Raw genomic sequence first — 27,489 nt, forward strand, 5'->3', positions numbered from 1 at the left:
GAGCATATCCCATGATTCTTTGGATGTCTTGACTGTGTTGAGCTGTCCTAGCATGACATCTTGCACATTCTGCTTGATCAAATGATATGCATACTTGTCTTTCTTGTCCCACTATGCTTAAGCAATGGTAGGATCTGCTACTACAAGTGTGGACACTATCGGTGTAGCTGGAGATCCCGCTGCTAGTGCTATGACAAGTGGAGTACAGCTGCTACTGGCTAGATCATCCAATGGTCTAGGTGTAGACCCATCGACATACTCCCATTTGTCCTAAAGTACAAGAATGGTCTCCATTTGGTTTTTCCATGTGTTGTAATTTTGAGTTGTTTAGCTTAGGAGATGCCTCCAAATTGAGGTGGCTAGTCATAGACATGGTGCAAGAAATGTATTCAAAAGTGTCTGTAAAATCACAGTCTCAATCAATTGCAAAACACTCACTGTGTCAAGTGAAATTTGACCTATCAGTGAAGATAGAACTGTAATATATAATCCAATCTATTACAAGGCCTATGGCAAATGATGTTGGGAATAGCCAACAGGCTTTACAAGGCTTGAATTGATATGCACAATGCCGTGAAATAGCCAAATAGGCTTTACAATGATAGCATGTGTGTGTAAAATCAAATCATGTAGTATCTCCCCAACTAAACAATCAATCAATGTCCCTAAACACGATGAAGTCTACTCACTGAACTATGGAACACTAGGTTTTAGGTAATGTGATGATATGAAACCGCATGTGAATGCTGGGACTGAGTAGGAACTATTTAGGAATTTTTTGGCATGGCTTTGATTGGCTGCTTTGGAGTTCTCTCCGGTATGGATGATCTAATCTACTTTGAACTAGATCTGGGTGTTGACGTGGTAGGATAGAGTCTATTGATGATGTGTCCCTGTAGATAAGGGTGACATGTGTCTAGATAGATGCCAACCGTTGAGCAATGAAAAAGTAGCAAATAATTTCTTTTCTTTGTTCGTTTTAGGTGCTGGGTCAGATGCATTGATGTAGAGGCTAATGTGCATGTAGGAAGTGGATTTGTCTCCAAGGCTCAAAAGTGTGTAATACTTTTGCTAAATGTGCACGTGATGTGACGAGTGCGTAGAGTACCAAAAAAATGAGCAACTTTCCTTTTTGGAGCGTCCTCAAATTCTTCATGGATAAGAGATACAACTTGATCTAGGTGGAGGGGCACAAAAGGGTGCAAAGTGCTCAATGATGATGTGGCAAGGTGAGTCACATGTAGTGTGTGCATAGTGTACTTGCAGAGGGGTCAAGGGACAGTGCCATGTGGTAGTGATGATGTGGCACTATTGATTGGGAAACTGATGAGGTGTCACTGACCTTCAGGTTGACCTAACTAGGGTCAAGCTCACCTTACTTACAAGTCAACCCTGATGATGTGGCAAGAGGCTACCACATGGTGCTTATGTGTCAGTTATTAATGTGGCTTGGGACCCGAGGTACTGACGTGGCACTATCGGTGGTGACATGGCAAAAGGGCATGTCAATTGCAGATCCCTTGGGAGAATGCTAGAGAATCTAAAAGATTCTTAACAAAATCAAAAAGATTTCGATGATGGAATCTCGTGGGAGTAGAAGCCGATGGATGTGTCAAGGTCATCGCGGAGTTTATGGAGGTGCTCAGTCCTCAATGCATTGATGGAGGCACGGTCCATTGACGGGTCGTTTGGAGCCTTCGTAGATGCTACAGTCGGTGCATGTCCATTGGCATGGCCAGATGGCATGAGGATTGTGTCTGTGTGCAACAGAGGGTCATGCATAGAGGCTTGGAGACCCATCCGTCGGTGGAGGTCCAACGACTATTAGTGGCCAGGGAAACAGGATGTCCAGCAACTATTAGCGGCTATGGAGATGAGGAAATGGGATTTGACCAGCCTTGACCTGGTATCTTGTTTGCTTATTTGCTAGCTGGCTGATGACGAGCAGTTCGTTTGGAGCAAGGGCTGTTGAGGTGCTGTGGGAGTCATTAGACATAGCTTGTGTTGTCGATTGAGCAGGGAGAAGGAATCGTTGCCCGAATGACTCATTGGAGACATAGGTCACTTGCAGCCTCATTTGCCTTGTGGAGCTATGCTTGTTGTTGCAGGGCTTGGGAGCCGCTATGGTGTACCTGCTGTGGTTGATGGACGAAGAGAAGATGTCACATGATGCAGATCTGCTGTTTTGCAGCCAAGGCTACAGAGATCATTGTAGAAGTCGACTTGTGAGCTGAGTCGCTGAGCCGACATTTGTTAGATAGTTGCTTATGTTCACGATGGTCGCTCGTGTTGTGGGTCACCCATGCTAGCATTGCTATAGATAGGTCGTAAGCCTTGAAGGATAGGTTTTGCAGCTTGTGTTGGAGGCTGCAGCTTGCAGAGAAGGAGCTTGTCAACTGTGGAGTGCGACAGTAGCCTTTGTTAAAAGAAGAAGCTTGTGGTTGAAGGTTAAAGCTGAAGTCGAGTCTTCTTCAAAACTCTTTCTCTCACACAAGAGTTTGATCTAGATGGGATAGGCTCTCTGAGAGTAGTCGAAGCTCTTAAGACTCTTTTCCTCACAAAAACTCTTTGAAGTGGCATGAATAGAAAACTATGGACGGAAATCTCTCAACACAATGAACGAAAACTTTTCTCTCTATGGAAGTGAACTCTCACAAGAACACTCGAGAAGCTCTCAATCTCTCTTCACTCTCTCATGCTCTCGCAAGGATCTCAGTGCCTCAACAGAAGGCAAGGATGCTCTAATACCATGAATAAATATGAAGAGGGGAGAGGAGAGAGGGCATAGCTAGAGAGCACACCACAAATGAATAAAAGTACACTAGATTTAGTTGAAAATGTAGAACATATAAAAACCCTTTTAGGGTTAGGGTTAGGGCATCTAACCCTTTCCTTTATAGCACTGTATTGGGTTAGTGCTATGCACATATGATCACATGAGGTTGAGCGTTGTCTCTCAACATGTGCTCTCTACACTTCCATTTCTAGACCATGGGGGTGTGCTCTCTGTGCTTCCATGTTCAGATTGTTGCAGATTCGGTTCCTCCACCATAGGAGCATTCTCCTCAAACTTATCACGTGGTTTTCGTGGTATCCGCATCATCAAAACCACTAGGTTTGGCAGTCCTTTCGAATGCGTGTATATTAACCCCTCTGGGGTTTTCTAATGTGATGCCATTTAAAACACGTATCTCATTGCGGATAGCATGAATGAGGTGTTTGAGTTTGTGCATCAAAGGAACTTCCCATATCTAGAATGGAGAGGATTTATTTGCACTAGATGAAACTCCGCATGTGCATGAAATTTTATAGAATTTTCTCCACCCTAAAATCTTGGTGGAACTTCAAATTTTGTAAAAAGTGGGTCATATCAACTCTTAATGCATAATTTTTTAGATCTATAAAATTATAATCATTGCTATATGGTCAAAATAATCTTATTTGAATTAAAAATCCAAAATCTCAGGATGTATCTAGGATTTGATTGCTATTTTCTCTTGTTTTTGTTGTCAAACAGGCTAAAAGTGACTCGAAATCAATGACAAAATAGGTATTTGTATTTTAAGGTTTCTATATATGGAAGAAAATTTCTTTATATATCAAAGATATGATATAGCTACATACAAATCTGCTGAATTAAAAAAATGGATGTCCTCAATCATGTGAGATATCTCATATTTATAAGAGAATATACACTTTGCTTTTTTAACAAAAGAATTTTTTAGCTACATATGTTTCTTCATGGGGTTTACAGATTTTTGAATAGTTATTGATAATTGATCATGTTAAGACTGATTATTACTAGCTCAATCAAATCTCGTTCTATGAGCTTCATGAAAAATGGGGCAATACCTCTCCCAACCTCCTATGTGAATGAATACAAACATTCATGTACAATATGGAGCTAATAGGTTGACACATGGCCAACCACATGAGTCTGCAACAAATGGTGTTTTCCATGAGAAAAGAGAAGGGGTTTGAATGAAAGAAACTTGATATGAGTCAAAGAAGGTAGGTGAGAAAGAGAACATGCAGTAGTAGGTAGGGGAAAGTATTTCAAGAGTGTAGAAGAGCTCTGATACCATGACAAAATATGAAGAGGGGAGAGGAGAAGAGTGGAGATGAGGAGAGAGGGCACAACTAGAGAGCACACCACAAATGACTAACTATACATTAGATTTAGTTGAAAATGTAGAATATATACAAACCCATTTAGGGTTAGGTTTAGGGCATCTAACCATTTCTTTATAACACTCTATTGGGTTAGTGCTATGCACATATAATCACATGATGGTGCTATGCACATATGATCACATGATGTTGAGTGTGATGATGATCTAAGTACACGTGCTTGTGCACATAGTGGATGAGGTACAACCATAGCGGGAACTATCTATAGTCATTGGATGTTTTTCCTTGAAAGGTTATTGACAACTTTGAATGGATTTGTGAGGACAAACATAAGACCTAAGGGTATCTTGGTGAATCTTGTATATATCATGGATTGTCTTACAAGCATGGATATTGGTTATATGCCTCTTGAAATTCCTCAAGGGAAAAGGATAGATCAACAAGAAAGATGATCTAATATTTAAGGGAGAAGGTAAGTACATTTTTATTCTCGTTAACAATGACATGGTAAAGTGGATTGAGAGATATGAAGAGGCCAAATCAGAGAGACTAGCTACAAGGAGTATATTTTGATAGAGATACATGACTCAACCATATCATGTCCCTAAAAGCCACATCTCCCAATGCTAATAGCTATAATGAGAAAAGATCGAAGTAGAATTTTTGCTATAGACTGTACCAAACTCTGGCCAAATGAAAGTGATACTCTTGTTCTTTCTCTCAACAATGTGAGTAGGTACGTGAAAATAAATTAAGCTGATCATGACCTCACTTTGAAGCATTTCTCATATCTTTATTAATAATGATATTTTGATATTGAGAATTGATGATGCTTCATCTAGATCATTTATAATATACTGATGAAAATATAGTACCAACAAATACATATTCATAAATATGGATGATTGTTTCATTGGATATTTTGTCCATGCCTTGGCTAGCAATGCTTTGCTATGTGTTTCAAAGGTGTGTATTTTTTTACGTGAATTTTATTCCAAATACCTAAAAGTATTACAAATAAAAGACCAAAAGAGCCGCATATATGGTCACGTGAAGTGGGATGCTAGTTCTTACAATTTGATGGCTTGAATGTGAAGGAAACACTCATGACTTAATGGTCATAATGTTTTCAATTAGTAATTAGAAAGCCAATGTGTCACAGGGACAATAAGAGAGATTTTGTAAATGATTCCACATGTCTTGTCTACGTGCCAGCTATGGAAGTATAAGTGGAAGCACTACTTATGGAGTGGTAAAGTCACCTTCATGTGATGGTACTAAGTAGCATGATGGAGAAGATGATCATAAATGTAGGAAGGCCTCAACATTAAAGGGAGCTAGAAAGTTCAATCTTTGAGGTAGTCATCTTGTGAGACTATTGCAATTTCTATTGTCTCCTCCTAGAGTAGGGAAGCTCTCTCTTGGAGAAGTTTTGAAACTATTTCAATCCTTGAGTGTATTGAAGATATTACTATTGATGCCCACCTAGCTAGGATGTGGTTGATGCCATGTGTAATCCCACCACACTATCCCTCTCATAAAGTTGATATCTGATTGGTCGATTGCAAAGAATAATGTCATTCTAGAGTAGCATATTGAGGTGAAATTCTAATTAAATCATATTTAGAGAAGGAAAGAGTTCTTTGTTATATTTTTTACAATTGTATATAGTCCCAACCACCTCTGCATGAAACTCTCATACAAGTTCTTTGCCTCAATGAGGTGGTATAAGAGTATTTGGTTACCTACTTTGAGCTTGATTTCTCTTGTTTTTGTGTCATAGATTTATTTTTACTTTCCTTGTGCAACTATTGATTTCTTAGGGTCAAGGATTTGAGCATTCGGAGGATTTGTTATAGGTACTACTCTATCCAATCTTTCACATCAGCATATTTTTGTGATGGTAGATCATTGTTTACAAGCGGAAGTAGCATTGGGTCTCTTTCAAATGAGCACTTGAATAGATTGATCCTTATGGAGGTCATGTTTTTATATGCATGAACACTATAGGGGAGTACCATGCCCCTATCTGAATGTTTTCCATTCATGTACATTGCGATCATTCCTTTGATTTTTGGTTTGGCCTCACCATTTGGATTCTTTGAATTTAGAGAATCTAAACAACAATTCTTGGACAACTTCTAAGTGTTCTTACTAGGTTTGAGTATAGATGAGAACATCATCTAGGTATACTAGGACTTTTTCACTAACATACAATTTGTTAGCCTTTGGAATGTGTTGGGTGACTTTGAGCCCAAAGAGCAAATCTTTCAAATGGAATGTTTTTCATGTATGTTTTTCATGGATTGGTATTTGCCAATTTCTTGAGGCAAGAAGCAGTCGTTTTTATAGAAGGCCATTAATACATGGCAGGGACTAATTTCTAAAGCAAGTTCTATTTCCTTTAGACAACTCCTCATGCTTGCCATATTTATGGGTCTTGATCTAGAAGTATGAGTTCTATGTTGAATGGGGGGAAAATTGGTCATGAAATCTAAAGGGTCAACAAAAATATTGGGGAAAATGTGGAGAAGGTTTATAATGTTGATGGTTTGGGGAATGCTAGGACTTCCTAAGGCATTTGTAATTGAAGTCTATACAAGGATCTAGTTCCTAATAACAAATCAAGTGTAGGAATTATGTGGAATGGTTGGAATTCTAGGATTCTGATGCGAGGTAGGGATGTTAACACTATGGTCAGAGGGATCTAGGTAGCTAGTCAGAAAGATCTATTGTGATAGATGTGATGGAGCTTCCAATGTTGATTGATACCAAGACCCTTTTTTGCTAGACAAATGTTGGGATGAGGAGCATGACCATTAGGAGATGAAGGCATGAATGATGCCCAATCAAGTCTTCTCTATTAACTAATCATCTCCTCTATTAAGGCATGAATAATGTCCAATCAAGTCTCCTCCATTAACTAATTGTCTATACATTTCCAAAAAACTTCGTTATCCCATGGTCAAGATTGACTTCCTATGCATTTTGGATATGTTTACTCTTTAGAGCGCTACAACATTTGGCTGCATGGCCAAGTTTATAGCATTTTGGTCTTTAAAATTAGTCTTTGCTTAATGATTTTGATTATGTGAATTCCGTCTGTTGGCATGTCCATGATATTTTTTTGTGTAAACAAAATATGATTTATATTTTTCACAATATATCAGTTGTAAAATGTTTTAAACCACATGCTAAGCATAGAAAAAGCTTTCATGAAGAAAGCAGCATAAGAGATTCTATAGTCAAAATAGAGTCTATGCATCCTACATAGCAGAAGGCAACAATAGTCATTCATGTTCATCTTTGACTTTCGGAGTAATTGGCCACTTGTGTAACTTGGGTGATTTATCACCCTTAATAGTTGTAGGTCGTGTAGGAGTAGGTATCTTAAATTTATGAGCTAAGGGAGGAGGAGCCTCCAAAATAGTAGCAACAGTGTCATTGCCTAATAGTCTTAGATATAGATCTCTCTCTAGGATTTTTTCATGTTAGTTTCATTAAGAACTGAAACTTTTATATTGGTGTTGAAAGTTTTATATTGGTGTTCATTAAGAACTGAAACTTTTATATTGGTGTTGAAAGTTTGTATGCCATAATAAAAATAAATCTTTGAAACATTCACCAAGATTTGAAACTTTTATGAAAAAAAATTGAAATTTCACCAAGATTTACATCTTTTACTTGAAATTTTAGAAGAAAATATAAAACAGAATACTATATTCTATCAATATTATGAAACTTAAAAAATCGGCTCAATAAACTTTCACCAAGATTTTATACTAATAAATAAGTATAGCTTTAATAAAATCATCCATGCTCTCTAGTAACAATGGGAAGCTGAGGATCAACCTGGGTACTTAACAACAACTGTGTGAGATCCATCCTAGCATCTAACTACATCAGTTTCTAGCATTCAGTTGGGTATGGGCTTCATGGTACAGAGTAATGGCCTTCTTGAGTCATCATTGTTCTTGTCCTGCCATTCCAAAAACATAGCATCAGAGGGAACAATCACATTATTTAACTGATAGTTGTTTCTGGCTATCCAAATTAGCAGGACAACATGAGTTGTAATGTGCATCATGTTAGATATGCTCAATGCCCCACCCTCCTACTAACCACCAGTGGTCCAAGGTGCTCAAGTTGTAAGGCCCCCATATGAGGAGAAGCCATGTGTGAGCCCGGGACACTAGATGGATCTTGACTTGCATGTAAGATGAGGTCTATCAATGAGACCGTTGATGGTAGAAAGGTGATCTATGTGAGTCTAGCCTATGGGTTAGGCAGGGTAGATGAGCTGGTAGCACAACGAGGCACATTGTCTTGATTGTGTGAGAGCCCCTTGCTCTCACTGGGGTCTGACGAAGGTATAGGGAATATTCCCTGAATATTCCATGGATGACTAGTTAGTTTCATCGACTAGGTTGACTGGTCGGCTCCACCAACTACATTGATCCGACTACCGCCCTCATAGCTATAAAGAGGCGACCCTCCCAATCCATTGCATCAAATCAGATCTTCCAGCTAGTAGCTCTTCACCTAGTATCTATCCAAATCAACATCTAAGCTCCACTATGGGATCGCACGGGTGGATGGAGCCATCATCTGTACTACATTAGTATTGAAGGAAATTTTTGTTCGTCTCCACTTTCCTGTGTACTCTCTATTCTTTGTTCACTTTTTGTTCCGCTGCGTTGTGTAATTTAACATGGTATTAAAGCCCATGCAGCTCTAAGGATCGAAGAGTAGAAGAGAGGCGAGGGCTTCAACAGCATACACAGTGATGGCATCAGGAAGCGGCTCATGCTCAGCAGCTACACCAACAATACCAACAATCCACGCGTTGAGGACTCGCCCACCAGCCTTAAGGCAAGCTAGATGGTACGAACTACCCTTTGTGGAAGTTTAAAATTACTACTATTCTGGATGCGTATGAGCTTTTAGAGATAGTACTGGGGACTGCTAACCCAGAACCACAATAAACCCCCGACCTAGCAAATCCGGGGAGAATGATACCTCCCAATGCCTACCTTCTACGAGCTTGGAAACATAGGAACGTAAATGCTCTGTGTGCCCTGGTTACAAGTACTACTAATAGTGTTTTGAGGAGTTCTATGCTTTACTTATGGAGGAGGAATTGAGGCTTAAAGCTCGAGATGCAGGTGGAAATGGGGATGCTGTGTTCTCTACCACTGCGAAAGGCAAAGGTGGTTCCTCCACCAAAGGTGAGTCCTCTTCTAGTGGTGACAAAAAGAAGAAGGGCGGCAAGAATAAGTTTCAAGGAGAATGCTTCTACTGCAAGAAGAAGGGCCATGTGATTGCAGATTGCCGGGTCAAGAAAGCAAATGAAAAGAATGGTAACCTAAAGAAGATAGATAAGGGGAAAGAGACGGCTAAGACAGCGGAAGTTGGATCTATTTCTGGACATTGTGGAAGACTATTCCTCAATTCAAGAAGCTTCAACCACTGATTGGTGTTGGATAGTGGTGCCTCCCATCACATGACCTACAAGAAGGGTCTATATTGTTCCATGCAGCCTCTACAGGAACCCATCACTGTGATAATTGGAAATAACACAAAATGCCTTGTTGAGGGTACAAGTACCGTTTCATTTGTTTATGTAAATGGAGATGTTAAGAAACTATCTAATGTGCTGTATGTTCCACAAATCAAGAGAAATATGCTATTAGTTGCTTCCATAACTGACCTTGACCATGAGGTGAGGTTCAACAAGATAGGAGCAAAAATTCTGGATAGTGCTGGCAATCTTGTTGGCACAAGAGTAAGGAGGAACAACCTGTATGAGCTAAGTGCTCTTACAACCACCACTGGAGTGGGCACAAGCAGACTTTGGCACGAAAGATTCGGCCACATCGGATTTGCAGTGCTGAAGGAGATGCACAAGCAAGGTATGGTGGCTCACTTACCTGTAGTAGCAAAAATCAAAGAACCGTGTGAAGCTTGCATGATGGGCAAGCAACAGAGAAAGGCATTCCCACAAGAAAGCAAGAATAGAGCAAACGCTCCTCTAGAGTTGGTGCATGTTGACTTATGCGGTAAGTTGGGATCTTCCTATTTTTTATTGATCATCGATGACTATAGCAGGAAGATGTGGGTGTACTTTCTTTGCAAAAAGGCTCAAGCTTTTGGTAAATTGAAAGAATGGCTACACCTTGTTGAAAATGAAACAGGGAGAAAAGTGAAGAAAATCAGATCGGATGGTGGTGGTGAGTTTGTTTCTACAAAGTTTGGAGACTTTTGCAAGAGCAAAGGGATCAAGCGACAAACGACGACATCACATACGCCTCAGAAAAATTCTATTGTTGAACACCGAATGCGGACCACCGTGGAGATGGGGAGGTGTATGTCGAAGGGTGCTGGACTGCCAAACCATTTTTGGGCTAAGGCTATCAATACTGCGGTTTACATCCTTAATCACAACTATGCAAAGGCACTCAAAGGTAAAACACCACATGAGGCTTACAGCGGTAAGAAGCCATCTGTCTCCCACTTTAGAACATTTGGGTGTGAATACTATGTGCATGTACCAGACAAAGAGAGAAACAAGCTACAACCAAAAAGCACCAAATGTATCTTCTTAGGCTATTGTGATGAGAAGAAATCCTATAAGTTGTATAATTAAGAGGTAAACAAGATCATATCTAGCCGCGATGTGGTGTTCAGCTAACAACCACATGCAGTGGAGGCACAGAAGAGCTCTTCCACTTTATCATTAAGCAAAGAGGTAATTCACGATGGACCTATCCCAGGAGCTATAAAGGAGGAGGAAATTTCAGATGATGAAGGTATAAGTCACCAACCTATTGTTACACCACCGGAAAAGCCATTGCCGCGATGGGTAAGGCAACTCTATGACTATGATAACCAGATGCCTATGTCTACTGAGCAGCATGCAGATGGACCAAGGCAGTCTCAGAGAATCGAGGAGCAAAGGAGAACTTCTGTTCACATAGTCAATATGGCCTTGATCGCTGAGATTATTGCAGAAGTAAAGGAGCCTACGAGTTTGGAGGAAGGACTTGTAGACCGAGATTGGAAAAACGCTATGCAAGTAGAATATGACAGCATCATGAAGAATGAAACTTGGGAGCTAGTAGATCGACCACCTAACAGAAGGGTTATTGGCACCAAGTGGGTTTGGAAGGTAAAGTACAAGGCCGATGGGACTTTGGAAAAGTACAAAGCCAGATTGGTTGCACAAGGACTTTTGTAGGTTGAAGGGTTTGATTTTCAGAAATCTTTTGCTCCGACTACCAGAATGACCACTATTCGCACAAGACTATCGGTGGCTCCTCATAAAAAGTGGCCAGTTTATCAAATGGATGTTAAATCATCATTCTTGAATGGTGACCTGAAGGAGGAGGTGTACGTGGCTCCAGCCACCAAGGTTTGAGCCCGGTTTGAGGCCCCCCATTCTAAGAACAAGGTATGTAAGCTAAAGAAGGCACTGTACGGGTTGAAATAGGCCCCAAGAGCATGGTACCAATGGATAGACAAATTCTTTCATAAATTAAACTTCAAAAGATGTGCCTTAGATGCTAACTTGTATGTGTATAGGAAAGGTGGAAAATCTACTATTATTGTTCTATATGTGGATGATCTCCTTATTACAAGTCACTATGAAGACATGATCCAGCAGACTAGAAAGGCGTTGAGCACTGAGTTTGAGATGACAGACTTAGGCTTGATGCACTATGCTTTGGGGATTGAAGTCTGGCAAGAGCTAGGCAAGATCTTCATTTCTCAGCAAAAATATGCAAGGGATATCTGGACGGCATTTGGTATGTTCGAGTCCAAGGAGATAGCTACACCTATGGAGGTAAATGTGAGGCTATCTATGGAGGATGCCTCACCACCAGTAGACATCAGGAGGTATAGGAAGTTGGTCGGAAGTCTCATTCTGTGCAACACCAGATAGGACATCAGTTTTGTTGTTGGCATTTTGATAAGGTTCTCCAATAAGCCTCGGGAGGATCATTGGAATGCAGGGATGCAAGTGCTCAGGTATGTGATGGGAACTCTTGATTATGGCATCACCTATGGTACAGGCACTTCCTTGGCTGGTCATTGTGACTCAGATTGGGTTGGAGATGTTGATTCCAGGAAATCAGTTTCTGGATATTGTTTCTCTTACAATTCTAGGGCGACGATTGCTTCAGCAACCTCGTCAATATTTTCTTCTACATCTATCTCTGACTCTAGTGTAGGTAATGCTGGCACCTCTTTGATGAACATAAGTAGCAGGGGGATCCTGCATCTCTAGCATCACTATGCAATAGGCCATCTCTATAGACAAAAATCGGGTTCCTACATAACCCATTTGAAAATGCCTCTCCTCCAGGCTTGTTATTTTCATGTAGTGTCTAGGACCTAAGGATTTATAAACACTATATAATCTTTTCCTAAATGAGCAGCAAGATCCTAGGAGGAGATTCTAGGAGATCCATTGTCATCTATCAAGGTCTATTTGGGTAGCATTTGGAGTGATGTATGTATCCAAGTATCGTCAAAAATATCATGTGCTTTGGACAGTGCTTGGGACCATAGGGACCCAAAGGCATAGCAATTCTTGCCCCATTACAAGATAGGGATCCATGCATTTGGCCTTACACTATGAAAAATTTATCAACTTAGGGTGGAATAAAAAATGTCAATATGCACCCTAAAACAAGGCCTCCCAATTTCCAAAATTTCATAACCCAATACATGTCATCATGTTTCAAACTCTATCAAGAAACGGAAGTGAGAGAAGCATGAAAATTTTGAGGAAATTCATGTATACACAATTTGCAGTGGTAATATTGATGTAAACAGTGACAGTAACTATGAAAATAGTAATTTGATGGTAATATCGATGTTGTGTAGATAAGACGCACTATGAAAAATCTCATCACTTTCATTGAAAATGTCAAGCGAATAAGCTTCCAATTTGCAAACTCTCGACCCTCCAAACCTTGCACCTAACTCTCCCCCACTTTTGAGACACACCCAAAGTAGGTGAGGAGACACATTCTAGCCTCCAAAAACAAAATTGAAGCAAGCATATCAGGTGTGTTTTGTGCTCAACATTTGCATTCTCTTTTCAAGTTCTTGATTCAAGTGGTTTCTTTGCTTCGTGTTTGCATGAAGAACAAGAGGGGGAGGAAGATGCATGAATAGATTCATGAAGAGGGGCAGAGGATTCATCAGAGGGAGAAGAGAATGGAGAGGAATCCTTCCTTTTCTCCATTTCATGATTTCTCTCTTTTGCTTTTTTCATGTTGTTTTTTTTACTTTATTTTGAAAAGATTCATGAAAGAGAGAAAAAGTGGGAGAGGAATCCTTCCTGAAAGGTACAAGAGGAGGAAGATGGATCTAAAAGGGAGAAGAGGAGGAAGAGGATTCATGAAAAGGAGAAGAGAAGGGAGACAAATCCTTCCTCTCGATCCTCTTCTCCCTTCCATGATTCCTATATTCCCTTCCCCTTTCCTAGTGCTTTCTGTAAAGGACATTTGGAGAAATTTTGGTTATAATTTCTCTTTGTTTGAGAATATTCTTAGGAATCTATGTAGATATTCCTTGCCTATCGAGGCTGGGGAACTCCTACCAACTTGCCAAGAGGGATTTTTTCCCCTATGGAGCACCAAAAAGGCATGAAAAGACCAAATCTATAGGACAGTCAGAGGAAAGGAAGGGAAGCCTACTTGGGCACACAAAGATGATTGGAAAAAGATAAAGAAGGAGATGAAGGATACGCCCGCGCAAGAATTTAGATCAATAGAAGCAAGCAACGGTTGCCAAGAAGGGTAAAGTGGTCTGATTCCACTTAGGCTTGAGAGGAAAGGATCAATTTTATCATTACTTTGTAAGTGCACTAGCTATTGTTTCTCTTATTTTAGAATGTTTTGGAATGTAGCATCTAAATAATTCAAACTAGCATGTGTTCTTGTAAATGTTAGTCCATGCAAAAGGGTAGGGTGTGTATGGAGGATGGATACACATACACCTGTAAAAATAGTACGAAAGGTCTCTTTGACTGGTGGAAGTGGGTGGGCAATATGTGCCATTTGTTGATGTAATCTCTTCAAACTACACAAATTTATTTTCAAAGGCTCAAGTTGAATAACTAGAATATATACTAACCTTTAACACGTGCTTGTTGAATTGGTCCAAGATGGAGATGAATTCTTGATAAAGGCAAGACACCTAGTTGGAGGAGCAAGTGGAAGGGGAGATGAGAGAATGACAATGTGTATGGCGATGATGGGATTGATGATGAGGATGATGGGAGTGATGAGTCCAAATATGCTATTGTATATGGGATGTAAGTAAATAGGAGGCTAGAGTAGGAATAGAAATTGTTTAATAGGCATAGTACAAGCCTACAATTTTGTACCCAAACAATGTCAATACATAGATGAAATGCCAAAATAGTATAATATAGACTTTTATATGAGTCTAAGTAAGAGAGACAAATATTCTCAAGTGGTCAATAGAGGTCTTAGTCCTTGTGAATATCTCTATTGGCTTCAATTTCTATTATAGAGTGGTGGGGCTCTTGTTCATCAAGTACATGGCTATGTCACAAGATTTAGTCCAACACTGTCTTTGAGCCTTCTTCTCATTGAGCATGCACCTAACTGACTTTGCAATCACTCTATTCTTGCACTCAAAAACTTTGTTCTACTCTAGTAGAGTGTATCTACATGTGAGGTGGCATTTCATCCCCATAATGCCTTCAAAAAGAAATAAACTCCATGGAGCTGTATTTTCCTCCATTGTCACAAAGGAGGACCTTCATATGCTTCCCAATATCCTTCTTGATCAAGGCTCTAAAGTATTGGAAAATACTAAGTGTGCCCTCAAGAAATGTATCCAAGTCAACCTGTAGTAAGTGCTCATTAGTTAAAGTGATAAAGTACAATACCTTACCGATGGACTGTGTGGAAGAAGTGTCCCATAGATCTAAATTCATGATTTGAAGGATGTCAGTGCTTTGAAACTAAGATGCTAAAAAGAATTATCTATGTTTCTTGCCCATGAAACAAAACTCCCACACATCTTTTGGAAATACACTTGTGGGAACTCTTGTACCATGCTCATCTTGTTGAGAGATACAAGACAATTAAAACTGAGGTGGCCATAAGTCTTATGACACAGTGTACTCAAATAGGCATCTTGACTATGGTGGTGGGCCATCAAGGCTCTCTAAATTGAATGGTAGAAGAAATCTAAAACATGTGTCTTATCTTGGCATCCTAGGCAATGGTGGATAATTTAAGACTCTCTAGTTCCCTCATTGTGCATCCATGCTTGCTGAAGATGAATTCCATGCCACTCTCATTCATGTGTCCAATCGACCAATATTCCGTGCATCCATACTTGTTGAAGTCTAAAGACAACTTCCATGTCACTCTTGTTTAGCATTCCAATAGAGAGAAGGTCTTATGCCATTATGGTGTTGTAGAACACATCTATTGTGGTGTCTGCATCACTATGAAGTGGTATATTCCTGATCCCTTCAATTTTATGAGGTGTATCATCACCCATCACAACATTCTTTCTTGGATTCCTATTGTTACTCTATTGTTACGGAGGTCAAAAATCCATTCCTTCTCAAGACTCATGTGGTTTCTCATGTTGGAGTTGAACCACATGTCCTCATGTTGGTATATGTGCAATGCCCATCTTTCATATACAACCCCCAATGTTCTATGGTGCCCTCTTGTAAGGCCCCATTATGGGGAGAAGCCATGGTGTGAGTAGTAGTAGACATTGGTAGGATCCTTGTTTGGACACTAGATGAGGTCTCATGATGACCCTTTGATGGTAGGGATATGGTAGAAGGAACAACATTACTCGTCGGGGGTTCAAGGGCAGCACCCCCAATGGGGTCTGGAGTCAATGCTAGTGGTGGGGCCCGAGGGCTACCGATAGACCCCAACTTTGTATGATATTCCCTCCATCACACTCATGAGGCCTTGGACATGTGAATTTGCTTATGTGCACGTGGTTGGAGGTAAGTGGTCAATGGTCAATGGTCTATGGCGAAAGCCAAGTAAACATGTGCCACCATCCTCACCTTCAGTCAAGCGGTGGGCTAAGTCAAAATGCATATGCCACTACCAAGAGGATGGACTAGTCTACCAGGAAGGCCTATATAAGGATACCACTACTCAAGCCTCAGCATCAAATGCCAATACCCCTCAGCTGAAGAGCACACGAGTGCATAGCACCATCATTGTAGCTGTTTGGTTTTTAAAAAATTCATCTTGCTCCATTTTCTACTCTCTAGTTATTTATACTATTGTTGTTGCAAGAACGATCTTTCCGTTGTGTCCTATTTCTACATGGTATCAAAGCTTTAGGTGGTTTGAGTAGTGAAAGTGTAAGAAATCCAATCATGGCAAAGCCCTATCACTTGGTGTGATGGCTACTACTGGTGGATCTTCTGGAGCTATTTGTATGAAACACGCACTCAGACTCGGATTCAGAACTAGAAGATCAATTTGCTGCCTAAAAGCTTGCTGAAGGGGAGATTGCTGAGACATTCATCGCAAGGATAAAAAGTCTATGTGATTAGCTGGCTCTGCCATGGGCATTGCAAAGACTACTGAAGAACTAGATTAGAGGTGCATTCGAGTTCTACCATAGAAATTTGATGGTCTAGTAACTACCCTTAACACTGAAGTTAGAACACCTACACTTACATTTGAAAAGAAATTGTGCTTTACTCTTTAAGAGGAGGTGTGGATAAGACTTGTGATCTTGGGAAGTGATGCTTCTTTCACTGCTACTACCAAAGGGAAAATATGTAATTCTTCAGATGATAGGAAGAAGAAGCCAAAGAAGAACCATTTACAAAGTCTGTAGCCATGCCATCCATGACTCCATCCTGTTAATGTCTTCTTCAAAATCCTTGGACCATCTAGGCTCTACCACAACGTCTTCCATGTTGTCCTAGTTTACCTTGATCCACTCCTCAGTTTCCTCATCTACCAAGGCTTCAAAAGAGTTTTTGGTGGACACAGTAGAGGAAACTTCTCCTTCCCCTTGTCAAGAGGTGTTTTGGGATAGAAGAAGGCATCCCTTTCAAAACAAGAATGTTAGAGCTTGTTTTAGAGGCAGGGACCTTAGGAACCCACTTCTCTGAAGAGGACACTTGGGGCTTGGGAGGTGGGGCTGGTTGGTGTTTGGGTTTACTCTTCTTTTGGGGATAGTTTTTGACTAAATGACTAGATAATCCACACAGGAAGCAAATTTTGTAAAGTAATAGCTGCTCTTTGAAAATGCTCCCATTTTTATTTAGAAGTACTAGATAGAATTACTGGAGTATTGGGGAGCTCCTCTGCTATATCCATCTAGATATAGATTTGAGGATTCCCCCTAGGATTGATAAAGTTCTCCTTCTCCACTCCTAGCACCTCACCTAGACCACTACATAGGGAAGAAAGCTAATTACAAAGAGATAAAGGCAAATTAGGAAGCTTGATGCAGAAGGTATTCTAGTAGTAGACCTTGGGTTGTCAAGAGAGAAGTCATGAGACCATTAGACCAATTAAAGCAATTGATTTTGAATTGTCCACAACCTGTGTTGCAAGGCTCTTGCATCCATATCTGTTCATTCAAAAAGAAAATGAAGTATCCTTCTAAGGAATCCTTCTAAGGAACCTAGTGTTTGTCCCCTTCCTCACCCAATTAGTACGTATCCAAGTTTCCATCACAGTCATGGGGGATCTAAGACCCAGGAGGAATCCGACTAATGCATGTGTGCTAAGCCATTCCATGGAGTCAAGAAGAAGTTTGTTGTCCATCATAGTAGTGCCATGCATACTTGTATCAAAAGATGTCTTTGCTCGACTAGGTTGAGGGCTCTCTTTCAAAAGTCTGCACATTGCTTTCTGGTCATCTCCTTCCTCTCTAGCTCCCATGGACTAAGTTTTGGAGATCTGTGAGTCTTTCCTTTTTTCCTTGACTTCAATGGCTTTCCTATCATTCATTCATTTCTCGACCACCACTCCATGCATGCACATTCCTTTCTTTAGGGAGTCTTTGTTCATTTCTTTCTTCTTCAAACCCTCTTTTAGTTCCCGAACTTCTACCACCTCCATGTCCTCCTCTTCTTGCATGGACGCTTTGTCCCCCTCTGCCAAAGGACGTGAGTCGGCTTTGTCATTCAAATAGATTTTCTCCATGCATGCCCGCATCTATCAGCAAAACAATGTCAGCTATCTAATAGCTACTTTGAAGCAGAGACATTCTTCCATGTTAGGGTCTATTTGAAGGAGTTGATTCAATCTAGCTACAAACTGGCTAGCACATTCACTGGGGTTCATGTTTTAACACTTCAATTTGGAAAATTGTTGATTGAGAGGCCTCAATGTTCCCAAACATATTTATGAGGGTGTCATGAAGCCTGTCCATGTTGACCTTGTCTGTTGGACATATCATGTTGCTGCAATCCCTTGGAGCTCAATTGTCTTCATTTCATGCAATTGTATAGTGCCATTCCAATTATGATAGCTTGGAATTAGTTGATTGATATGACCAATTGTCTTCTAAAGGTAGCCCTTTGAAGGGGCTTGGTTTGAATTTACAAGCCAATGTATGTTGACTTGATAGCCCTTGTGCTTCTATAACTATGAGGTTTTGAGAGTTTATGTTCATTTGATTCAATATATTATGGAGGAGGATCAGGAAATTTGCATCCATGATTTGTTGTTCGATTTTGTGAAATAATTTTAAAGTCAAGATAGACTTTGTTATACTGAAAAGTTGCCACATGAGTTTTTGACAAACTATTTGAATACACTTCTTGTCTTTGAATTGGTAACTATTCATTTGGGTTGAGTTCCCCTTAGATATGAAGGTGACCCTAATGTCTCCTTGGTGGAACTGCTTCTGTCTAAGTGAATTAATTCACATTGTGGCTAGGGTGACAAAGTGCACTTCAATTTTTTCTTGCTAAGTGAGATTGTGATTTCGATTGCAAGTTTGGGAATCATCTATAGCATTTCCAAAAGATGTAGTGGATTACAATGAGAGAGACTCTAAAAATGACACCATTCATCTTATTTACATGCTAGTTTGGTAGTACAAGTGGGAGCATCAAAGATGGAGTGTTTGAGGCATCGTTTAGGTGACAGTTGAGTTCCTTTTTTCCTTGTTGGCATATGCGGCCCAAGAACCACATGTCAGGCCTGGTTGGTGAAGTGGCTATAGAGGTGTGTAAGAGGCCTTCCCCATACCCCCCCTTAGACAGGTTTCTCATTAAATGGAGCAGTCCCCATAGCCTAGCTCCAAGCTACCCTCCTAGCCACACCACCTTCCAAAGACAATTTGGGGGGTACGTGGTGGTAACCCCCCACACCTCCTACATTAGATGCAAACCTCCTATAGCTAGCTTTGAAAAAGGGAGGCAAAGAGGCTCTGCTGCCTGCAGTCAGAGGTACGAGATCAATTCCATCCTGCTCACAGCGGATTTTCGGAGAATGAATGTTGTCCTATGGGGACACGTTTTCTCATTCCTCTTGCTCTTGCATTTTCGAAGTGTTTTGGGATTGCCGAGTTGTTTTCGAGCTACTCCTAATCATAACTTCTCCAGAGTAGCCGATCTTTGGCCGGGTGACGTGGTGGTGCATTTTGGTCCACCTATACCTCTACGAGAGCATCTACATATCGAGATATATATAGTGCATTTGGGCTTCCATATGACACCACCGTGCAAAGAGGCATGTAACTAACCACAAAAGTTTAATCGAGTTAACCACATACTGTGTTTAGAACCAAGAGGAGCTCACCTTCAAGCTTTTGGCTATGGCGATGGCGATGGCGATGCTCAAGGTGACAACCTTGTTATAGCGCAGCAGCACCAGAGCTCGACGACAAGCTTTGGCTATGGCGATGCCAACCCAGCCCATCGTCCTTCCTGCTCTCTTGCCTCTCTCGCTCGATCATGGCTTCCGCCATCTCCAACTCACCTTCAATTCTTCGCATTCCCCCCCCTCCCACCACTTCCTCTCCATCTCTCGCTCTGCTGCCTCTCTTTCATGCGTCGCCTTCCCCTACAATGACTCCACCATCTCTGTTGTTTTCCCGGTAATCCTCTTCCCTCGTTTCATTTCGGTTTCAGTCCGATTTCTTCCCGTATCCTCGTTCTTTCTCCTTTTTGTTCCAAAATCCTTTGAAGCCCTGCGACGTTGTTGCAGGAGAGGAAGAAAAACGAGATCGTAGACGCTTTGGAGAGTTTGAATGAAACACTTTCGGTATTCAGATATTCTATTGCAACGCTTTCATCCCAATCATATTACAATGCATGAATCTTCGTTTTAAGCTCAGAAAGAGAGAGCCAGCTCTTAAGCGCCCCGGTTTGCGCTCCGGTGGTTAAGTCTTTTTCGAAGATTTGAGCATAAGCACCGTTTTGATTACAAGTACTTATCTGACATTTGCGAAGTTCGGCTTCAATACCGGGTCTGATGATGCAATGAGCCCGGGGCTGCTGATGCGAACGGCTTTCGAGACTGGATTAAAAGCAGCGCTCATTCGGGACGGGTGGACAGTGTTGGAAGGCAACGTGCTGGTTTTCGGAAATACCTTGCAGTGGCAAGCTGGCACACCGATGGAAGCCGTTGCATTGGTTTGAACTTGCTGTCAAAATGCGTTCTTGTATCTTCGAAGATACTCTTAGAGCATTACAATTTCAGACCTTATCAGTCAAACTATTGTTTGCAGACTGTTCAACCCCAGCCAGGCAATCGAATTGATATTCTTATTTCCCCTGATGTCATCCGGTTTCGTACATTTGAGGTTCTTGGCAACTCTCATGATTCATCGTTTTAGATAGATTATATAGTCGATGTTCTCGAGGTTCTAGGTTCTGTTCTGGTTCTGACGCCCCTGCTACTACCGATACATCGAGGCAGATTCAACAAATTTTACCAGAGTCCATGAGGACTGCATTTGATAATGGGCGTGAAGTTCTTTTGGATGACTATTTACAAAATTTGCCCGCCGATGACATCCAAGGAATGAATTGTATCGTTATGCCTACCATGGAAGAAGGCCTTGTGTCCGGTAATAGAAGTTTTGGCAATTGTGGACGAAATACCTCTTCTCCTTTTTGCCATACATCCACGGTATTGTCAAACTGAGAACCAAATTACAGGCTGCTGCAAATCCGCACCAGAGAATTGCCAATTGAGTAAACGCGAGGAGCTCTGGAAAGAAGAGGCAAGTAATATATGCGTTCTTCATGCATGATCAAAAAAGGATAAAACGAAAAAAGTGCGGGCTTGATGGATGGATCCTGTTCGTCTTCAGTATGGTTTGGAGTTGCCGGAAGAATTTTTCTACATTCGCATTCGCTTTTCTTCCGAGATCGATCTTGGCATATGGTAAGGAGGATCGCTTACATGTTTCAATGTTGCCTTGGTACTCATGATGATCATCCAATTATAAGGAAAGGGATTGCTCACAGGCACATGTTTGGGTAGGTTTCCGTCTTGCCTCGTCCTAAAAAGGCCTGGTTTGATTCCAGTCCTTCCATCTCTTAGGAAGGCCAAAATATGTTCTGTGCTACAACATATTACGTCCGGTATTTCAGGTGCCCATCCTGATAGCTTTCTTCTAATGCAGCTCAATGCTTTTCTAAACAAAGCCAAACTCGGATAAATATCCAGAACCGTGATAGAAACGAGACGTATAATTGAACGCTGAAAAAATGGCACCTCTTCGTTTCTCTGATTTTTACTGATCAGAAACTTTTCATGATTAAATTGTGTGGAATAGAATGGAAGTTTTTCAACATTGGGAAGCTACACCTCGAGGTACACAACAATTAGAGTTCTCTCATCCTTGGAGTAACATAACTTTGTAGTAATGCATAACATCTTGAACACAATGGCTGAATTTTAGGCACCGTTTCAAACTGCTTTGCAACCGGAAACATCATGTTGGAGTACAGCGAAGTCTACAATGCAAACGGCCCTTAATGTACAACAGAGTATCTCCGAGTCAAACGCTAGGGATGCTTCAAATTCGGGGTCCTCTGTTACGATGATCTCCAAACTTGAAACTAAGATCTTGCAAAGTTAAGTCCCTGGTTTCTCTTCATAAATGTTTTTGAAAAACTGATTCATTGCAGGCAATCACTTTTTCGATCTATTCGTGTCTCCGTGCAGACTTTCGATGGCCTAAGCCGTCTCGAGCTCCATGCCATTTGACCAGTGAAACTGAAGCTTCCAGTGCAGAGACACATAAGTACGAAAATTTGGAGCTTAATGGTGCGCGTCCGGTTTAATCACTAGAAAATTGTGAAAGAATTATCCTGCGTTTTAAATGTGCCAAATACCACGAATGGATCAGTTCCAGTGCGGGGAACGGGGTTTTGAACACTTAAGCCTGCTGTATATACAGAACGTGGTTGCCTGTCTCGCTAAGAAAAACGCATTCTAAATCCTAGTTTTTTATCTTCATTTAAAAAAATTGGTGAATCATGAAATTTCTGACTCAGCGATGTTATTGGTGCAGCAGGAAAAACGTCGGATTTTGCAAGATGTACAGTAAATTTTTTCATGCTGAGCAAGATTGCAAAAATTCAGGGTAGCTGATTGGTGCAAATTCGATATGTGTAGAGATAATGGTTGCTCTCTTATCAACGTTTGCCCAGGAGCATACATTGTGTTAAGTCAGTTTTAAATCAGGTTTTGGCTTAAAATTTGAACGCTTTTAATATCCAAAGCGGACTTCTCAATGATAAGCCGTTCTAGGGCAACATCGGTATTCCATATTCCATGAACACAATATCCCATACCACTTCCGAGACGCTTCCCACAGCAATTCTCGATATTTTTTTTTTGCCAACCTAAGAGTGAGATCGTTTCTTTTCAGATCTGTATGGTATAAAATAATCAATTCCAAAAAAATGAAAACCCATCACTGTTTGGTGTATTTGCAGGCAGAAACACAGGCGACCCAAGCAACAAAGAACCTTTCCAGATCTTGCGGATTCCTTCATTTTCAAGAAGAAAAACTCTGAAAGGTAATAGTACCACTGATGTTAATCTCTCTGAAAATAAATCTACTTATGGATGAACAAAACTTCTACATTATGGCATTAGACATCTCATAGAATCTCCTTGGTTATCGATTGGCTCCAATTTCTGGGCCATAACTATTTCAAAACAGGAAGATTCTTGAGATATGATTAGCACATTAAAAAAGCTTTTCTTTTTTTTAAATCCGTGCTTAAAAGTTTTAAGGAAACTTAAGATGATGTCTTATGCAGCTGGCCCTTTAAAAAAGACCAAAAGCCAATGCATTCTGCCAAAAGAACAAAGTGAGGTCAGTTGCAATATGCTTTCTTAGTTGTAGCTAGTGCAGAACCTATGTTAGCATAAAGGGAGCCTGTCTTTCATGAGGGTAGGGACTCTCTAACAGAGAATTGTGACCACGGATCTGGGTTTGTTTTCTAGATCTATTGCTGTTATGCGTCTCAAAAGGAGTACCCCGCTTTTATACCTGATGTACAATACTCTTAGCTTCTTACCCTTGGAGTTTGCTATGCCAGTCTTATAAACCAGAAAAGAGCATGAAGAAAAAGCCCACAAAAATATCTAAGAACAATCTTGAGGGACAAGGTTTTTCGAAAAAGAAGGTACTATTCTGTGTTTATAACAGTTTCTTGAAGACATCACAAATTATGGTAGCTCCAATCTTGCTTTTAAAGTAAATTTCTGGCGATCAGCTTGAAGCTCGTTTACAAACTTGAGCTTCTGGCTTCTCCTTTTGTGCATTTACGAAGAAACTTATGCTAAACTTACATTTTTCAACCATCAATACTAGGCGGGGGTACCACTTGCTGCATCATGCATGCCAAGCTTAGATACTCAAAATGAGCCAATGGTATTTCCAATAAGTTCAGATCGCAGCGCCTTTCATCCTCAGCAGACTGCAACCCACCAAAGTGATGCTGCTGGAAAGCATGCACAAGACAAGTTTTCACCGGCTAACGTGTCGAAGGCATCAATAGGTCCAGTCGTCACTAATAAGAAGGTATATAGATGAAGAATAGGCATTCCTATGTTGTCCTGTCAGCACCTTGAGTTTGAACGTATATTGAAATGGATGTATTTGTGCTGCATTTGGCAACACAGGTTTCAACGAGAGACTGCAATGGCGAGCGACAAAGTATTCCAAAGAAAAGGAAAATATCTGAAAATGTTGTAAAGAACACAAAATTATGCATTAACGTGACATCCAATAAACAACCTGATATGGTGGCACGATCATCGGACACTAGCGGAAGCTGCTGCAATTTCACAAATGCAACTGCTGATGCTAGCGACTTTCGTGGGCAGCATGCACAGGAAAATATTCAGACTCAGATCGCAGATGGTGCAGATAAGAAGGCAGGCCGTGCAGAAAAACGAAGTGTTGCTATTATAGATGCAGACGCAAATAAACAGAAGGTAATAGCGTTCAGTTCTGAGGGTTTTTTAACCCGAATAGCTGATCGTTCATGTATAACGTCTGACTTGTGCTTTTGCCCTGCAGATCTTAAGCAAACATGCTGAAGGGAAACTGAAGGATTTAACTGTACCAGAATTAAAATGCTTTCTTAGTGCAAACAAGACCAAAGTCAGCGGAAAGAAAGAAGAACTTATCCAGCGAGTGCTGCAGTTACTCTCTTGACAGCTACACTGGGTCTGGTGTATCCGGACTCACGATCACAGTCGTTAGTAAGTCAGATGGACTGTGTGATATGATACTGAATTAAAATTCAGCAGAGGGTGGCACAGCATTCTAGCACTTCAGTGCGCATTCTCCTGCGAATTTAGACACAAGGAGAAATTGCACTTGTAGAAAGAAGAGACGAGTAACCTCATCCGTCGAGCTAGAGACCCGTTTCGCTAGGTCTCAAGGTTGCGATCTTAGATTGAGTTTAATAAAATTTACCATTTCATTTATAAATCTCAAACGTTCAGGAATTTTAGGAAAATTTGCGAAAAACATATACATACATACCAACACTCACTCACACACAAATATTCAAGAATTTCCAGTTGTCTTTCGTTAAACCAAACTTCTAAACAGACACACACACACACACACAAAACACTAAATATTCAAATATAAATAAATATCTTATAAACTCTCTGTCTCTCAAAATTAACCTCCTCTAAAAATTAAGACACGTGATCTTCCACCAACTTACACATGGCTAATGGGTAACTTCCCAACATGATAGGATCTAGAGACTTGCACAGAATTCAAAGATAATAATCAAAGGCTATTTGCCAAGACATCCAAAGCATATATCACAAGGCTTTACATTCAAGTTCCAACCTTATGTTGTAGCACAGAATTCAAAGATAATAATCAAAGGCTATTTGCCAAGACATCCAAAGCATATATCACAAGGCTTTACATTCAAGTTCCAACCTTATGTTGTAGCTTAGGTCACCCAGCATAAAATACAGGCTTAGTTTGACATCTTTTGCATCTTGTGATTTAAAATTTCATAGAGGAACAAAAAACTCTAAATACAGTACTCAATCAAGTGGGGAACACTTGTCCAACTACGTCTTGCACATAACTTATTTCAAACTTGACTTATGCTTCTCATGATGCTTGATGACACCAATTCTTCTTTTGTTATCACAATCAGTGACCATAACAATGTTTCCAATGTTGAACTCCACCACTTTTTCAATTTTAATCTTGAAATATCTTCATTGTATCATTAGCTTTAATCGGTGTGTGTGTGTGTGTGTGTGTGTGTGTGTGTGTGTAGAGATACTCTGATGACTACACTATAAAGCTATGTGCCTATGTCATGAAGCAAAGGTCTAACTTCCTTAAAGATTAATATGTCAATACTATGAAGGATAATCAAATTGGTTGCTGAATCCAATGCCTTCAATCCGACAAGGGGGCAGAACATGTCTCCAAAAAATTTACTACATTTCACTAATATTAGAAAATGCACAAAGAATTTTCCTTGGCTAAATTACAATAGAAAAATTGAGTAAAAGAAAGGAATAATTGTACCTTTTTGAGTGTGCAAGGTGCTTGTTGTGACTAAATACAAGCCTGACAAGTATTAGGCAAAAACAATATGCACAATGCTTTACTTGTTAAACCAGTTCATCACCTTTACATCAGATGAAGCTTGAAGTGGGCATATTAGCTAATTGTCTAGAATCTCAATATCTTTAGATCAACTCCTTATGCCTGCGTGTAAAAGGGCAATAGAGTCAAGTTTGATTCCAAATGTGGGAAGTGCATTATGGCTGGGTATTGCATAGAACATAAATCTTATAACTTGCATAGTCCTACAATTCAAATAATGTTTACTTCTTGTGATGTGGGGTTTGATGAGAAAGTAAATCAAGCTATTTTCCATCGTGATTTTGCAAAATTATATGGAAAAGCAAACAAACAATTGGTTGGCAATGTCACAAGTGGTGTTTGATGAGAAAGTAAATCAAGCTATTTTCCATCGTGATTTTGCAAAATTATATGGAAAAGCAAACAAACAATTGGTTGGCAATGTCACAAATGCAAAATGCATTCATCCATGGAATGTGGAATCGATTATGAATGCTACCTGTGTGAATGGCAAAGCATCTCCTAGCCAATTTGCAAAATTTGAGCTAGAGAATGCATACCATGGTCACCATGACCAAGATGCCACATCATCTAGGCCCATGCCAAGATGGGCAAAGAAATTGATGGATGAAGTAGAGAACATTGTCAAGGACATGAAACCTAAAAGGCTACAAGAAGTCTTCAAATGTTGTGTGCAATAGGTTAAAGAACCTGTTAGCATTCAAGATTCAATAATGGGCTGATGCCATGGCAAGAGAATATAATGGCAGTCTAGAAAATTAGGGTTGGGAGTTAATGGAACCACCCAAGGAAGAGAATTTCATTGGCTACAAATGGTTCTACATATTGACTATGAGGAGGCATTTGCACCAGTCACACAAGGATGAAGACGATCTTTATTATTCTCTCTTCTATGTAGTATGGATTACACTTCCATCAAATGGATGTTTCATTCTTGAATGGATAATTGCAAGAGGAGGTGTATATGTAATTGCCATAAGGATTTGTGCAAAAAAGATTTGATTAATTAGTGTGCCAAAAAAAACACTTATGGTTGCAAGCAATACCCACAAGGTTGGTACAACAACATTGATACATTAGGGGAGTTTTGAACTAAAAAGGGCCACACAAGGAATTTATTGCTTTTCTAATTTCTAGGGGGAAATGTGGTGATGAAAGGAAGGTTTCAGAGCTCATCATGAGGAGGCCCCAAGTACCATTAATAATTTTGGCTCTAATTTTACT

The 27,489-nt window shown here is 40.3% G+C and overlaps 1 protein-coding gene across 1 annotated transcript; it reads left to right on the forward strand.

Annotated features, from left to right (window-relative positions):
• Positions 1–19,990: 19,990 nt before the first annotated feature.
• Positions 19,991–25,072, forward strand: LOC147903579 (uncharacterized). The gene is made up of 17 exons (XM_087400042.1): positions 19,991–20,232; positions 20,343–20,399; positions 20,588–20,770; positions 20,866–20,940; positions 21,057–21,207; positions 21,299–21,363; positions 21,454–21,527; positions 21,627–21,736; positions 21,922–21,959; positions 22,048–22,222; positions 22,314–22,415; positions 23,090–23,173; positions 23,420–23,475; positions 23,702–23,788; positions 23,977–24,186; positions 24,288–24,602; positions 24,688–25,072. Exons 1-17 carry the CDS (start codon positions 20,032–20,034, stop codon positions 24,823–24,825), a joined length of 2,121 nt encoding a protein of 706 aa, XP_087256168.1. The 5' UTR covers positions 19,991–20,031; the 3' UTR covers positions 24,826–25,072.
• Positions 25,073–27,489: the final 2,417 nt, after the last annotated feature.

The sequence above is a fragment of the Dipteris shenzhenensis genome, chromosome 3, assembly GCF_047967505.1.
Source record: "Dipteris shenzhenensis isolate YYH24624 ecotype China chromosome 3, Dip_SZ_1.0, whole genome shotgun sequence".
Classification (NCBI taxonomy): Eukaryota; Viridiplantae; Streptophyta; class Polypodiopsida; order Gleicheniales; family Dipteridaceae; genus Dipteris; species Dipteris shenzhenensis.